General features: G+C 51.3%; 1 protein-coding gene across 1 annotated transcript; it reads right to left on the bottom strand.

Annotated features, from left to right (window-relative positions):
• Window positions 1-1,142: 1,142 nt before the first annotated feature.
• Window positions 1,143-12,878, bottom strand: rbl1 (retinoblastoma-like 1 (p107)). Its single transcript, XM_067243904.1, is given in 23 exon segments — window positions 1,143-1,420; window positions 1,713-1,772; window positions 1,774-1,881; window positions 2,090-2,241; window positions 2,352-2,424; window positions 2,732-2,803; window positions 3,009-3,185; window positions 3,596-3,753; window positions 3,850-4,098; window positions 4,254-4,386; window positions 6,171-6,335; window positions 6,983-7,120; window positions 7,296-7,399; window positions 9,080-9,192; window positions 9,279-9,445; window positions 9,855-10,047; window positions 10,306-10,370; window positions 10,457-10,647; window positions 10,732-10,860; window positions 10,974-11,038; window positions 11,282-11,482; window positions 11,791-11,924; window positions 12,613-12,878. Coding segments are annotated over 23 exon segments (3,234 nt in total). The 5' UTR covers window positions 12,772-12,878; the 3' UTR covers window positions 1,143-1,192.
• Between the last annotated feature and the right edge of the window lie 1,092 nt (window positions 12,879-13,970).

Below are 13,970 nucleotides of genomic sequence, written 5' to 3'. Positions count from 1 at the left end.
ACCCACACACCCCTCTGAGTCTCTCTCCTCCTGGCAGACAGGTAGAACCCCAGGTGAGATTAATCCCAGATGGAGTCGAGGTGACAGTAATCCCAGATGACGGGCCGGTGAGCCAGCTTAGGGCCGTTCAGCCAGCAGATCTCCAGGAAGTGTTAGGTCTTCACACAGGAAGCAGAGTCACACCTGAGCACTGATTACCACAGAGGTGTGAGCTGCTAATTGGATGTGTGTGTAGCTAAGCAGCCTGGCACCCTGCTATGTCAGCTAGCTACCATCTGGGAGTATTACCCCTGCACAACATGTCAACTGAGAGCCTGTGCTGGAGTGTATGTGATCGAGTGTGTGTGTGCACAGCCCAGAATGGCTGAGTGTGTGTTTGGTGCGTTTTCCAATGCCAGCGCAACATCACCAGCTCAGCAGGTCTGCAGTCTACACCGCCACCTGGTGGACGGAAGTGGAATGGCAGGACATCCCGCTTCACTCAGAGCAGCGTTAACCTGCAGCGTCCTCTCGCTAAAACAGTTCTAATAAAACCGAGATCCACGTGATCTCATCCAGCATGACCTGAAAAGCACAAAAGTGTTCTTTTCTGGCCAAAACAAGTCATTCCCAAACTGCAAATGTACACAAACACGTCAAACTAACATAAAACACTCCCGGTAACCGTGAACTTCTCTTGAATGGTTCAACCAGCCGACCTGATTACTGCATTACAGCTCCTCCTTCCTGCATCTCTGATGGCATCACCTGTGATTATCGTGTAAACGAGTAGCTCAGACACATAAAAGGGTAGAACTGCGTTTCACAACAGTGAACATTAATAAGACGTCGCTCTTCTCTGTATAAACATCACAACCTAGAAAGACAAAACAAGTCAGGTCTTGTATGGGCAGTTTTATTGTTCAAAAGTGAGTGATTGTAATTAGTTACAGAGGAACCCTTGTCTGGTTGGTTAGTGGCCAGACGTGTATAGTGGATATGTGATTATAACACTGATACCTTCCATATGAACTGTGTTCACATGATCTCTCTCTCTCACACACACACACCATAAAATAACCTGTGTAGATACTACACATCTAAAGAACTGTACAGAACATTGTCTGCCCCCCCACACACACACACACACACACATCCACCCCCCCATCCCCACACACACACACACCCCCCCGCCCCCACACACACACACCCCTCAGTGGTGCTTCCTCTCAGACACCACGTCCTGCAGTCGTCGTAGCAACACGTCCTCGCTGCTGTCACACGCTCGCTTGGAGGGGGACGCGTCCGCGTAGTCGCCTTCCATAGAGAACGCCCTCTTCCTGCTGGGCGGGGCCACACACCCCTGGGACACGCCCCCCTGGGCTCCGCCCCCCTGGGCCCCGCCCCCCTGACGGATCATCCTGTTAATGTCACTCAGCTCCTGAAGGAGAAGACGGGTTGGGGGAGAGGAGGGAGGAGAGGAGGAGGGAGGAGAGGGGAGAGGATGTGGGGAGGGGGAAGGAGAGAAGAGGTGGGGAGGAGAGTTGGTGAGAGGAGAGGTGGGGAGGGGAGAGGAAGAAGGAGGAAGTTACCATTTTGAGTAAAACTTTGTTCTCGTTTTGGAAAAGTAATGACAACCAGCTCCACCTGGACTTACTGAGAGCAAGCAGTGCACAGGCACCACCCAGCAGGGGGCTGAGAGAGGAAGTGTGCGTGTGTGTGGGCGCACGTACCTTGGAGGGACTGCCATTGATGCGGTAGGTGTAGGCGGAGGAGGGGGGGGGGGCAGTGGGGAGGCTTGTGGGGGGAGACGTAGAGGGTGTGCTTCTGGGAGACCCGGCGGGGGGAGAGGGGCTGGGCTCGCACAGACGGGAACGGAGACAGAGGGGGAGGGGCCTCCATCTGGGGACACACCGGGGGGGGGACATGTGTGTGTACATGAGGATACGTGTAGACGAGGGTGTGTGTGAGTAGGTGTGTGTAAGTATGGATGGATGTGTGTGTGTAAGTATGGATGGATGTGTGTGTGTGTGTGTAAGTATGGATGGATGTGTGTGTAAGTATGGATGTGTGTGTGTAAGTATGTGTGTGTGTGCGTATGTGTGCGTACCCTGGTGTCGTTGCCAAGTGTGGCGTAGCGCAGGGCGAAGCTCTTCATCTTCAGAACGTAGATGGTGTTATAGAACTGGATGAGGTCACCACGCTCCTCCTCTGATTGGCTGGGACACTCCTCTCGGTTCTCCTGATTGGCTTTCTCTGTGACTGACAAGCATGAGATACAGGGCTGTTAGAGAAAAGAGGTTCCTACAGAACGGAGCTATATCAGTGTGTGTGTGTGTGTGTGTGTATGCGTGTGTATGCGTGTGTGTTACCTCCTGTCGTGGGTTCCACTTCCATGTGCTCGTCAGGTTTCTCTTTGCGACAAAGCAGTACACTACGATACACCTGGGGACACACACACACAAAAGCGACAAACACAGAAATTATAAACTTTTTGGACCACTGGCGGCAAAAACAAGCCTGAATTTACCACCGATAACAAATATAACGCGATAACAAGTTAATCACAGCGACAAAAATTACACTTTTGCAACGATTTATCGGAATCGTGACCAGGATAGATGAGTCACCCCCTGCGACAGGTTCATGACAGGTTACGGACTTTAGTTAACTGTACAGAACACATCTATCATAGCAGAAGAGCAGTGATTGGCTACTTCCATGGCAGATCCCATTTGATTGGCCCACTGACCTGACTGCTGGCCTGTGGTTGGCTACGGTAGCACTTCATGATATCCTGGAAGGTGTGAGGCTCTTTGGTGATCTGGAGACACACACACACACAGATTATCACAGATCTATGACCAAGGGTGTCTTGGCTGGTGATTGGTTGGTCTCGAACTGACACATATACAGCCATCAAATGACTGGCTGAGAACAGACGGAGAAGACAGGTGATTGGTTGAACACAGACCGAGCAGGCAGGTGATTGGCTGAACACAGATGGTGCAGGCAGGTGATTGGCTGACCTTGGAGATGATGTAGACGGCGGAGAGCAGGATCTGGTCCAGGTGTCGGTCCCTCATGAGGCAGGAGCAGTGGACCAGGGAGTGCTCGAAGCAGGTCCAGATCTTCCCCCTCAGCTCCGGGGAGATGTCCAGCTTCACACACAGGTCTCTCAGACGCACACTGGCCAGGTGGTACACCTGAGGAGAGACACGGCACTCAAGAACAGGGCTAGGTGTGTGTGTACCTTCCTGAAGAACAGGGCTAGGTGTGTGTGTACCTTCCTGAAGAACAGGGCTAGGTGTGTGTGTACCATCCTGAAGAACAGGGCTAGGTGTGTGTGTACCTTCCTGAAGAACAGGGCTAGGTGTGTGTGTACCTTCCTGAAGAACAGGGCTAGGTGTGTGTGTACCTTCCTGAAGAACAGGGCTAGGTGTGTGTGTACCTTCCTGAAGAACAGGGCTAGGTGTGTGTGTACCTTCCTGAAGAACGGGGCTAGGTGTGTGTGTACCATCCTGAAGAACGGGGCTAGGTGTGTGTGTACCTTCCTGAAGAACAGGGCTAGGTGTGTGTGTACCTTCCTGAAGAACAGGGCTAGGTGTGTGTGTACCTTCCTGAAGAACAGCGCTAGGGACCCGGTGCGTCTTGGACGCGTAGCGCTCGGCTGGGGGGCAGGGCTTGGGCGGCTGGGGGAGGCGGTCAGCAGGATCTGAGCCGTGATTGGGCCAGACTGGATCAGTGTGATTCCACCTCCGTTGGTCTTTAAACCTTTAAACATCAAACACACACAAGCATCACATGAGTGTTTGTTAAGAGAATGTGTGTATAAGTGTGTAAGCCTGTGTGTGTGTGTGTGATCGGTACCTTGCAGGGGGAAGGTGAGCGTCTGGCTGTTGGGAGAGGACATGAGCAGGGTGGGGCTGTCTATCTTCAGCATGGCCCCGGGGCTGAAGCTCAGCCTCTTAGCAGTGGAGGCCAGGGGGCTGTGGGCAGGGGGGGCCAGGTGCCCCGGGGGCCCAGGGGGGGGCTCGTCCCCAAACAGCCGTCTCTTTGCGCTGCCGGCCGCAGGCGAGCTGTAGCGGTCATGGACGGAGAGAGGGGAGGGGGGGACGTCTGGGGGGGAGAGAGGGGGGTTACTGATGTTACACACACACACACACAAACAAACACGTTAACAGGTACTTGTTAGCAAAGATACATCCCATTTACCAATGTCTGACTACAAGCACATACAACTACAAAGCTGACACACACACAAACACACACACCTTTGCGGGCGCTGCCCAGGGTGGAGCGGAACTCTCGTATGCGAGGGTGGACGATGGGGGACAGGGCGACCAGGGGCAGGTGGGCGGGGCCAGAACTGCCGCAGCCCGTGTCAAAGCTGCCCGGGAAGTTTACCTGGAACACACACACCTGGTTAGAACTAGCTCACCTGGAACACACACACCTGGTTAGAACTAGCTCACCTGGAACACACACCTGGTTAGAACTAGCTCACCTGGAACACACACCTGGTTAGAACTAGCTCACCTGGAACACACACCTGGTTAGAACTAGCTCACCTGGAACACACACCTGGTTAGAACTAGCTCACCTGGAACACACACCTGGTTAGAACTAGCTCACCTGGAACACACACACCTGGTTAGAACTAGCTCACCTGGAACACACACCTGGTTAGAACTAGCTCACCTGGAACACACACCTGGTTAGAACTAGCTCACCTGGAACACACACCTGATTAGGACTAGCTCATCTGGTTAGAACTAGTTCACCAGTGTGCACCCTACCTCCTCCACAGGAGTATGTTGTGTCTAGTGTCAAGTATGTGGTGTATAGTACTCTAGTATATAGTATGTAGTGTATTGTACGCTAGCATCAGAGCCTGTTTAAGGAGAGCCTGTCCACTCCCTATTAAGCCCCATTGTACCGAATTTTGTTGCAGTTCCACCAGAGCATTAGCAACATTAGCAACAACATTAGCAACCCAAAACTATTTCTAGCATGTGTATTGACAGGGAGAGCCTAACCTGTCAGCTGTGTTGTCGATGCCTCGAGAGAAAAGTGGAAGTAACCAAAGCTTGCCGTCAAGCAGTATCTCAGGCCGTACAATGTGTATGACGTCAATTACATTTTAAAAGGCTTTTTAGAACAGAAAGGCGACTTTAAAACAATCTAAACACCCAGCAGTGTGTTTTTTTTGCCTCCCCTTTCGAATTCTGAATTCAAATTACTAGACAAAAAATTATATCCTGAGAAAAGTGGATTTTGTGGGGTACAGCTCCATAGACCTCCATTCATTCTCGCTCGTTAGCGCCCTCATATGGAACTAGAGGGGAACTGCAACCAGTTCAGAACCCGGAAGTTTCCCGAGAGTAAAGGCCGAATTATACTTCTCCGACTCCGTTACGGACAGACGGACGGAGTCAGACGGATTGGTTGGTCCGAAGGCTGTGGGTGCTGAAAACACTTCACTGCCAGAAGAGTAGGTAGCGCTGCACTGCGATGCTAGCTAGGTTATCGAAATGTCGGAGCAAATTTACAAATTAGCCGTTTCATCAATAAAATACGCACATTTTCAACTACACTGCCCATTTCTCGTCACATTTTAATTCAGATGCTGATTTACATGTACTGTTTAGCTGAAATATGAATTGTAAAAACTTACAGCAATGGCGGTCAAAGGATTCTGTTCGTCCTGTTTATCACGGCAACCCCGCCCCTGACGCAAGCGGTTCTTAATACGGACCAATCACAGCCAAGGGGTATCCGTAAAATGACAGACGGACGGATAGTCAGGAAAATCAGGAGGTGCACGAAGAGCTCTCCGAGGTGCTCGGAGAGAGAATTTCTCGTCGGAGAGGGCGTTCCCTGTGTCCGTCTCCGTAAAAACGGAGAAGTATAAATCGGCCTTAACAGTTCTCCCTATATTAGGGAGCCATCTGACTCCCTGAAGGGAGTCAGATGGCTGAGCGGTGAGGGAGTCGGGCTAGTAATCTGAAGGTTGCCAGTTCGATTCCTGGCCGTGTCAACTGACGTTGTGTCCTTGGGCACTTCACCCTACTTGCCTCGGGGGAATGTCCCTGTACTTACTGTAAGTCGCTCTGGATAAGAGCGTCTGCTAAATGACTAAATGTAAATGTAAATTAGACATTCTCTGCTAGTATGCTAGTGCCCCCTACCTCCTCCACGGTAGGGACCTTGTTGCCGTCGGCCTGCAGCGCCCCCCAGAGGGCGGAGGAGGCGGTCCAGGCTCTGCTCTCCAGCACCTGCTCCTCCACAGAGTTCAGATGCTTCACCATGTCCCTGGACAGACCTTCCTCCGCCCTGATGAACACCTCAATCACCTGCACGCACACACACACACACACAATGTGTCTTTATAGCTTTTACAGTGTACGTGTGTGTGTGCATGAGTGTGTGTGTGCAGCATGTGTGTGTGTGTGCAGCATGTGTGTGCGTCTGTGTGCAGCATGTGTGTGTGTGTGTGCAGCATGTGTGTGTGTGCAGCATGTGTGTGTGTGCAGCATGTGTATGTGTGTGTGCAGCATGCGTGTGTGCAGCATGTGTGTGCGTCTGTGTGCAGCATGTGTGTGTGCAGCATGCGTGTGTGCAGCATGTGTGTGCGTATGTGTGCAGCATGTGTGTGTGTGTGTGCAGCATGTGTGTGTGCAGCATGCGTGTGTGCAGCATGCGTGTGTGCAGCATGTGTGTGCGTATGTGTGCAGCATGTGTGTGTGTGTGCGTGCAGCATGTGTGTGCGTCTGTGTGCAGCATGTGTGTGTGCAGCATGCGTGTGTGCAGCATGTGTGTGCGTCTGTGTGCAGCATGTGTGTGTGTGCAGCATGTGTGTGTGTGCAGCATGCGTGTGTGCAGCATGTGTGCAGCATGTGTGTGTGTGTGCGTGCAGCATGTGTGTGTGTGTGCGTGCAGCATGTGTGTGTGTGTGCGTGCAGCATGTGTGTGTGTGTGCGTGCAGCATGTGTGTGTGTACCTTGAAGAAGTAGAAAGCAGGCAGCTTGAAGATGCTGATGATCCAGGGGAAGGTTCTGGGGGAGCTGTAGGAGAACAGCACCACCTCCAGGCAGCAGGCCAGCAGAGAACAGTGGAACATGTCCTGCTCCAGCAGAACCTACAAACACACACACAGGCACGTCAGTTCTGGAGCACAGCCGTTCTAGTTCTGGAGTGGGTGGAACTTAACTATGTTCTAGAGTGTGGGACCATTCAGGTTCTGTTCTAGAGTGTGAAACCTATCCAATGTTCTGGAGTGTGGATGCATGCCGGTTCTGCAGGGTTCCACTCACAGCCATGTCCTTGCCGTGGAGCCTGCGCGTCTCCTGCAGCATGACGTTCTCCAGGACCTTGTAGTACAGGATCTCCCCCAGACGCAGACGCTTCTCCGCAAAGTCTACAACAGAACCAGCCTGTCAGTCTACAACAGAACCAGCCTGTCAGGCTACAACAGAACCAGCCTGTCAGTCTACAACAGAACCAGCCTGTCAGGCTACAACAGAACCAGCCTGTCAGTCTACAACAGAACCAGCCTGTCAGTCTACAACAGAACCAGCCTGTCAGTCTACAACAGAACCAGCCTGTCAGGCTACAACAGAACCAGCCTGTCAGTCTACAACCACAGAACCAGCCTGTCAGTCTACAACCCCAGAACCAGCCTGTCAGGCTACAACAGAACCAGCCTGTCAGTGTACAACCCCAGAACCAGCCTGTCAGTCTACAACAGAACCAGCCTGTCAGTCTACAACAGAACCAGCCTGTCAGTCTACAACAGAACCAGCCTGTCAGTCTACAACAGAACCAGCCTGTCAGGCTACAACAGAACCAGCCTGTCAGTCTACAACCCCAGAACCAGCCTGTCAGTCTACAACCCCAGAACCAGCCTGTCAGTCTACAACAGAACCAGCCTGTCAGTCTACAACAGAACCAGCCTGTCAGTCTACAACAGAACCAGCCTGTCAGGCTACAACAGAACCAGCCTGTCAGTCTACAACCCCAGAACCAGCCTGTCAGTCTACAACAGAACCAGCCTGTCAGTCTACAACAGAACCAGCCTGTCAGTCTACAACAGAACCAGCCTGTCAGTCTACAACAGAACCAGCCTGTCAGGCTACAACAGAACCAGCCTGTCAGTCTACAACCCCAGAACCAGCCTGTCAGTCTACAACAGAACCAGCCTGTCAGTCTACAACAGAACCAGCCTGTCAGTCTACAACAGAACCAGCCTGTCAGTCTACAACAGAACCAGCCTGTCAGTCTACAACAGAACCAGCCTGTCAGGCTACAACAGAACCAGCCTGTCAGTGTACAACCCCAGAACCAGCCTGTCAGTCTACAACAGAACCAGCCTGTCAGTCTACAACAGAACCAGCCTGTCAGGCTACAACAGAACCAGCCTGTCAGTGTACAACCCCAGAACCAGCCTGTCAGGCTACAACAGAACCAGCCTGTCAGTCTACAACCCCAGAACCAGCCTGTCAGTCTACAACAGAACCAGCCTGTCAGGCTACAACCCCAGAATCAGCCTGTCAGTCTACAACAGAACCAGCCTGTCAGGCTACAACCCCAGAATCAGCTTGTCAGTCTACAACAGAACCAGCCTGTCAGACTACAACCCCAGAACCAGCCTGTCAGTCTACAACCCCAGAATCAGCTTGTCAGTCTACAACAGAACCAGCCTGTCAGACTACAACAGAACCAGCTTGTCAGACTACAACCCCAGAACCAGCTTGTCAGTTTACAACCCCAGAACCAGCCTGTCAAAAACCTCAGAACCAGCCTGTCAGTCTAAAACCCCAGAACCAGCCTATCTACAACCCCGGAACCAGCCAGTCTACAACCTAAGTGCTAAGTGAGTCAGATGGCTGAGCGGTGAGGGAGTCGGGCTAGTAATCTGAAGGTTGCCAGTTTGATTCCCAGCCGTGCAAAATGACATTGTGTCCTTGGGCAAGGCACTTCACCCTACTTGCTTCGGGGAGAATGTCCCTGTACTTACTGTAAGTCAGTTACTGTAAGTGGATAAGAGCGTCTGCTAAATGACTACATGTAAGTGTGTGTGTGTGTGTGTGTGTCTGACCCATGTGGGATCCAGGCAGCAGGTGTGTGTCGTGTGTGTAGTGCTGTTTGAAGGTGTCTCCGAGCGTCTTTATTCTGGTCTGGATGTTCTCTAGAGGGTCTCTGGAGCAGGACCTGCAACACACACACAGTCAACACACACACCTGCTACAACACACACCTGCTACAACACACACCTACACACCTGCTACAAAACACACCTGCATATGTTGATGAGGGCGGGGCTGGGCGCGGGCCGCAGGCCGGCCACCATGCTCTGCAGCCTGCTGACACTCTGCGTGGCTGAGGACACGGGCGTCACCAGCTGCTCCTTCTCTTTCAGGTAGCGCCGCCCCGTCAGGGGGGTAGAGGGCGCCAGAGAGCGGGTCTACACACGGGGGCACAGACGCACGCACGCAGCCACACACAGCCAGACACACACACAGCCAGACACACACACACAGCCAGACACACACACAGAGACAGACAAACAAACACAGTTTTAGTTCTGTTCTTGTCTGGTGCAGTCAGGTAATGAGTTAGTTAGTGAGCCGGTAAGCTAGTTCGCAGGTAAGCTAGCAAGGTAGAAAAGTAGGTAGCAGGTTAGCTGGTTAGTTAGCAAGGAAGCAGATTAGTAAGCAGGTTGGTTAGCTAGTTAGAAACTTTGTTTAAGTGCTGCTTGAGGTTAGCTGTGACGGTAGCAGGTTACCATGCTAGTTAGCATTCTAGTAATCTCCTTTGAAAAGTGCCGCTTGAGGTTAGCTGGCTAGGTAGCAGGCCACACGCTAGTTAGCTACCTTGTCAAAGTGCTGCTGCAGGTTGCTCTCCACCTGCTTGCGAGCAGACAGCTGTCTGTGGGCGGGGCTGGGGGTGGGGCCGGTCTTGCGAGGGGTTCCGATTTCTTCATCGGCGTCGGTGCCCAGAAACACTCGCTCGTCAAAGTCCCCCACAGTCAATACGTACTCCTCATACTCCCTATTCACCGACTTACTGAGACACACACACACACACACACACCAAGTCAACACATACTCCTGTTGGACATACAAAATCAGACAAAACAGACAGGAGGGTAGACAGGCAGGCAAACACAGGCAGGTAGACACAGGCAGACAGGCAGACAGACAGGCAGACAGGCACACACACACAGACAGGTAGACACACAAGCAGGTATACAGGCAGGCAGGTAGACATACAGACAGGTAGACAGACAGGCAGACAGACAGGTAGACAGACAGGTAGACATACTTGTTGTCTGTGAAGTTGGGTGGATCCAGCAGCTGGGTCAGCTGTTCCTCGTTCCCCTGCAGGATCTAGACACCAGCAGCACCGTCACAACATGCAGGGGAGTGTGTGTATGTGCTGTTGTGTGTGTGTGTGTGTGTACTGTTGCTCTCACCCCTCTCTGGTACAGCCGTGTGATGTAGGGTTTGAAGTAATGTTCCCGGATCCCCTTGGCTTCCATCACGAGCCCGTCATGTAACTCACACAGCCGCTCCATCACGCTGGGAGGCTCCATCCCAGGACCAGCCTCCATCACGCCCCCCTGCAAGCCTGGGGCCTGACTCTCGCTGCACACGCCCGGCAGCCCTGCTCACACACACACACACACGATCAAATCACTTTGATCCTTTCTGTTGGAGCAGAACATCACATGTGTGTGTGTGTGTGTACCTCTGAAGAGAGGGTTGATGAGGTCTTTGCTGTTGGAGCAGAGCAGAGCGTTGTTGAACACCAGGTCCAGACAGCAGAGCAGCAGATGATATGAGTTCACCAGGTCATCACCTATCATCCTGAAGTTCCCTACACACACACACACACACAGAGACAGAGAGAGTCAGAGAAGCTCTCCCCACTGGGACACGCGTCATCATCGTGCCGGTTGCCATGGTCGCCCCTCCTCCCTCCCAGCTCACCTTTCGTGTAGACGAACAGAGTCCAGCAGAAGCGAAACACGTCACTCACATGACACGGCTGCCGTCTGGGGGGACAGGAGAGGTCAACACGGGGAGGGAGAGAGAGATGGCTAGAGAGAGAGACACAGACAGACAAATAGACAGAGATCGATAGACAGAGACAGACAAAGAGATAGAGACAGCTGGACGGATGATTGAACAGACAGACAAGTGTAAATACAGAAAGAGACAGACAGACGTACAGAGACAGAAACAGACAGACGGATGGATGATTGAACAGACAGACAGCTCCAGACAGGAAGTGTCACCTGTGTTTCCTGCTGCGGGGCTGGCGTGGGGGCTCTCCCTGGGGGTTCTGGAACATGTCCATGAAGATGGGCTCAAACTTCCTGAAGATCACCGTGGAAACCTCGAAGTTGCGCTCCAGCCGGCCTACGCGCAGCCTGAAGTCCTGAGGCAGGCTGGTCATCTCCAGCCATTTCTGCATCTTACTGAAGAACTGCAGCAGACTGCACATACAGGAAGTGTGTGTGTGTGTGTTACATCTCCAGCCACTGTTGGATCATTTACATTTAGTCATTTAGCAGACGCTCTTATCCAGAGCGACTTACAGTAAGTACAGGGACATTCCCCCGAGGCAAGTAGGGTGAAGTGCCTTGCCCAAGGACACGTCAGTTGCATGACCGGGAATCGAACTGGCAACCTTCGGATTACTAGCCCGATTCATACTGAATTATGTGTCTTCCATGGAAGTGTGTGTGTGTGTGTGTGTGTGTGTGTGTGTGTGTGTGTGTGTGTGTGTGTGTGTGAAACAAACCTGAGTTTGGCGGTCCGGAGGATGCGGGTGAGAGACACACAGTTCCCCTCCATCAGGCCCTGCCCCACAGTGGGAGTGCAGTTCTTCCTGCAGGCTGCATACAGCGCACATGCCAGCCAGTGGACCACCTCTCCCTGCACGCACGCACACACACGTTACATACAAAGGAACAGATACACACACACAGAGCACACGCTTATGACCACGGATAAAACAGTGAAACAGACACAAGCACAAAAGCACACGCGTGGAGAAGACACACATCACTGACACACATGCGCGTGAAGATCGCACAGACATAAGAAAAACATACACGCAAAAACACATGTGCAGTCATGCGTGTTTCACGCGATAAGATTGAAAGCGACACACCATGGGGTTCTTTGAATGGGAGCGGTGTTCAAACTTTCTTTTACAAGTAATGTCACGGACGGCTACACATAAGCCTATGCCAACAGATTTGTACCGATAACCAGAAGACCAGGTAAAATTCCCCCCAAAAGATATATATCTTTTCTTGATCTTTACGAAAATCTAAATCAAACTTTTTAACAACATCAATGGGAGGGGGGGGGGGGGGAGTTTTACGGTACGCGTCCTAGCAAAACACTAGGTTTTGTATGGCAGTGTATTTATGTGTGTTGTTATGTTCAAGGCGGTAGTGACGCGTACTAAACTGTCTATCAGCTAACCTACAAATCTAGAGAAGTGTTGCGCAAGACACTGATCACAGTTCAACCAGCATCAAACACAAAACCCTTAACACTTTTAGATTAACAACGATAATAAGTTCCGTAGAATAATAATATGCGGTGGGCTTACCTCCAGGGTGTATGTATTCCATATGGCTGCGAAGTTTTGCATGGCTTCAGTAGCGGTCTCCTCGTCCATATTAAGTTCCTGGCAGAGCGCGTCCAAACTGGTTCGGACGGAACTTTCGTCCATTCTCCCCGAATCCGAGTCGGACTCGTCCCCCCGCATTAGTAAATAATTATAGTTCAAAATACGAATTAAAACCTCGTCTGATGAAGCTAAATAGTTCCAGCTCGCCACAATCACAACAGCGTCCGAATCCTCCGCTCTTCCGTTCCCACAATCCACCGCGAACCAAGTGGCGCGAAAACTGTCCCCCTGCAGCCAATGGGAGACTGTGACGCACACGGCCATCATGGTAATCCCGCCCCGTCCCCCTTCCTCCGAACCCACTTTAACATCGACAGATCTACAGTGTTACCAATTTAGCAACTTTTCGCCTTTACTATTGACAATAAATCTTGTCTAGCGACTTAACGCTACTTTGGCAAATAATATTTTACTGATTTGTGAATTACGTCACGTTCTTAGTGTTCTGGCATTCCCAATGTTTATATAAGTAGGCTGTTAAATCTTAGAATCCTGCATCTACAGATCTAAAGGTTGACGATATCTACATTCAGGGGCGCCGTATAGGGGGGAAAAGTTAGGATTCTAAGGCCCCAAAAAATAGGCAAAAAATAATATAAAATTATATTATATAAACCATAATAATACAATGAATGCTCTCTTTGTTTTTACTTGTGTTTGGCAATAAAGGTAAAATATCCCTATTGACCAAAAAGTAAACATCCATATTGACCGACCATCCCCCTGTATCTGCATGAAATGGTTTGATCCTGCCTTAGCGCACTTATCGGTGACGGTGTTTAGTTGCAGTCAGTAGATGCGCTAGTCGCTAGAACGTAAACACAAATCAGGGTTTCGGAAAAGATCAGAGAAAAAAGAAAGACAGGATACACAAAAGAGAGGGTTTCAATCAGTAACCCAGTTTTTTACCAAGAAAGGTGGGTAGCCAATCTGTGAGCGGTATTAACCTGTTGGTTTAATGTCCATATAAGCTATCTAGCTACCCAGCTAACAAGGGACGTCCTGGGGACGTCATTTTGCTAGCTGGGTACAGTGTTTCAAATGTACATTTCATCAACATTTAATCAGTGCAGGGAACGTCTGCTAAATGACTAAATGTAGACAGGGGCGGCGCCAGGAATTTCGGGCCCCATGGCAAAAATTCAAAGTGCGCCCCCCCCCACCCCCGCGGCGCAAATCGGCCATATGACGTGTCGCGGTTGGCGCCCTCTGCTGGTAGTGCGGGAGGGTTAATTAATGGATTGCTTCTTGGAGTTCGATAGTAATGGGGAGACTGG

This window comes from Osmerus mordax, chromosome 1, assembly GCF_038355195.1.
Source record: "Osmerus mordax isolate fOsmMor3 chromosome 1, fOsmMor3.pri, whole genome shotgun sequence".
In the NCBI taxonomy this organism is placed as follows: domain Eukaryota; kingdom Metazoa; phylum Chordata; class Actinopteri; order Osmeriformes; family Osmeridae; genus Osmerus; species Osmerus mordax.
Note: the sequence above shows the minus strand (reverse complement) of the source record. Positions and strands in the feature narration are given on the sequence as shown.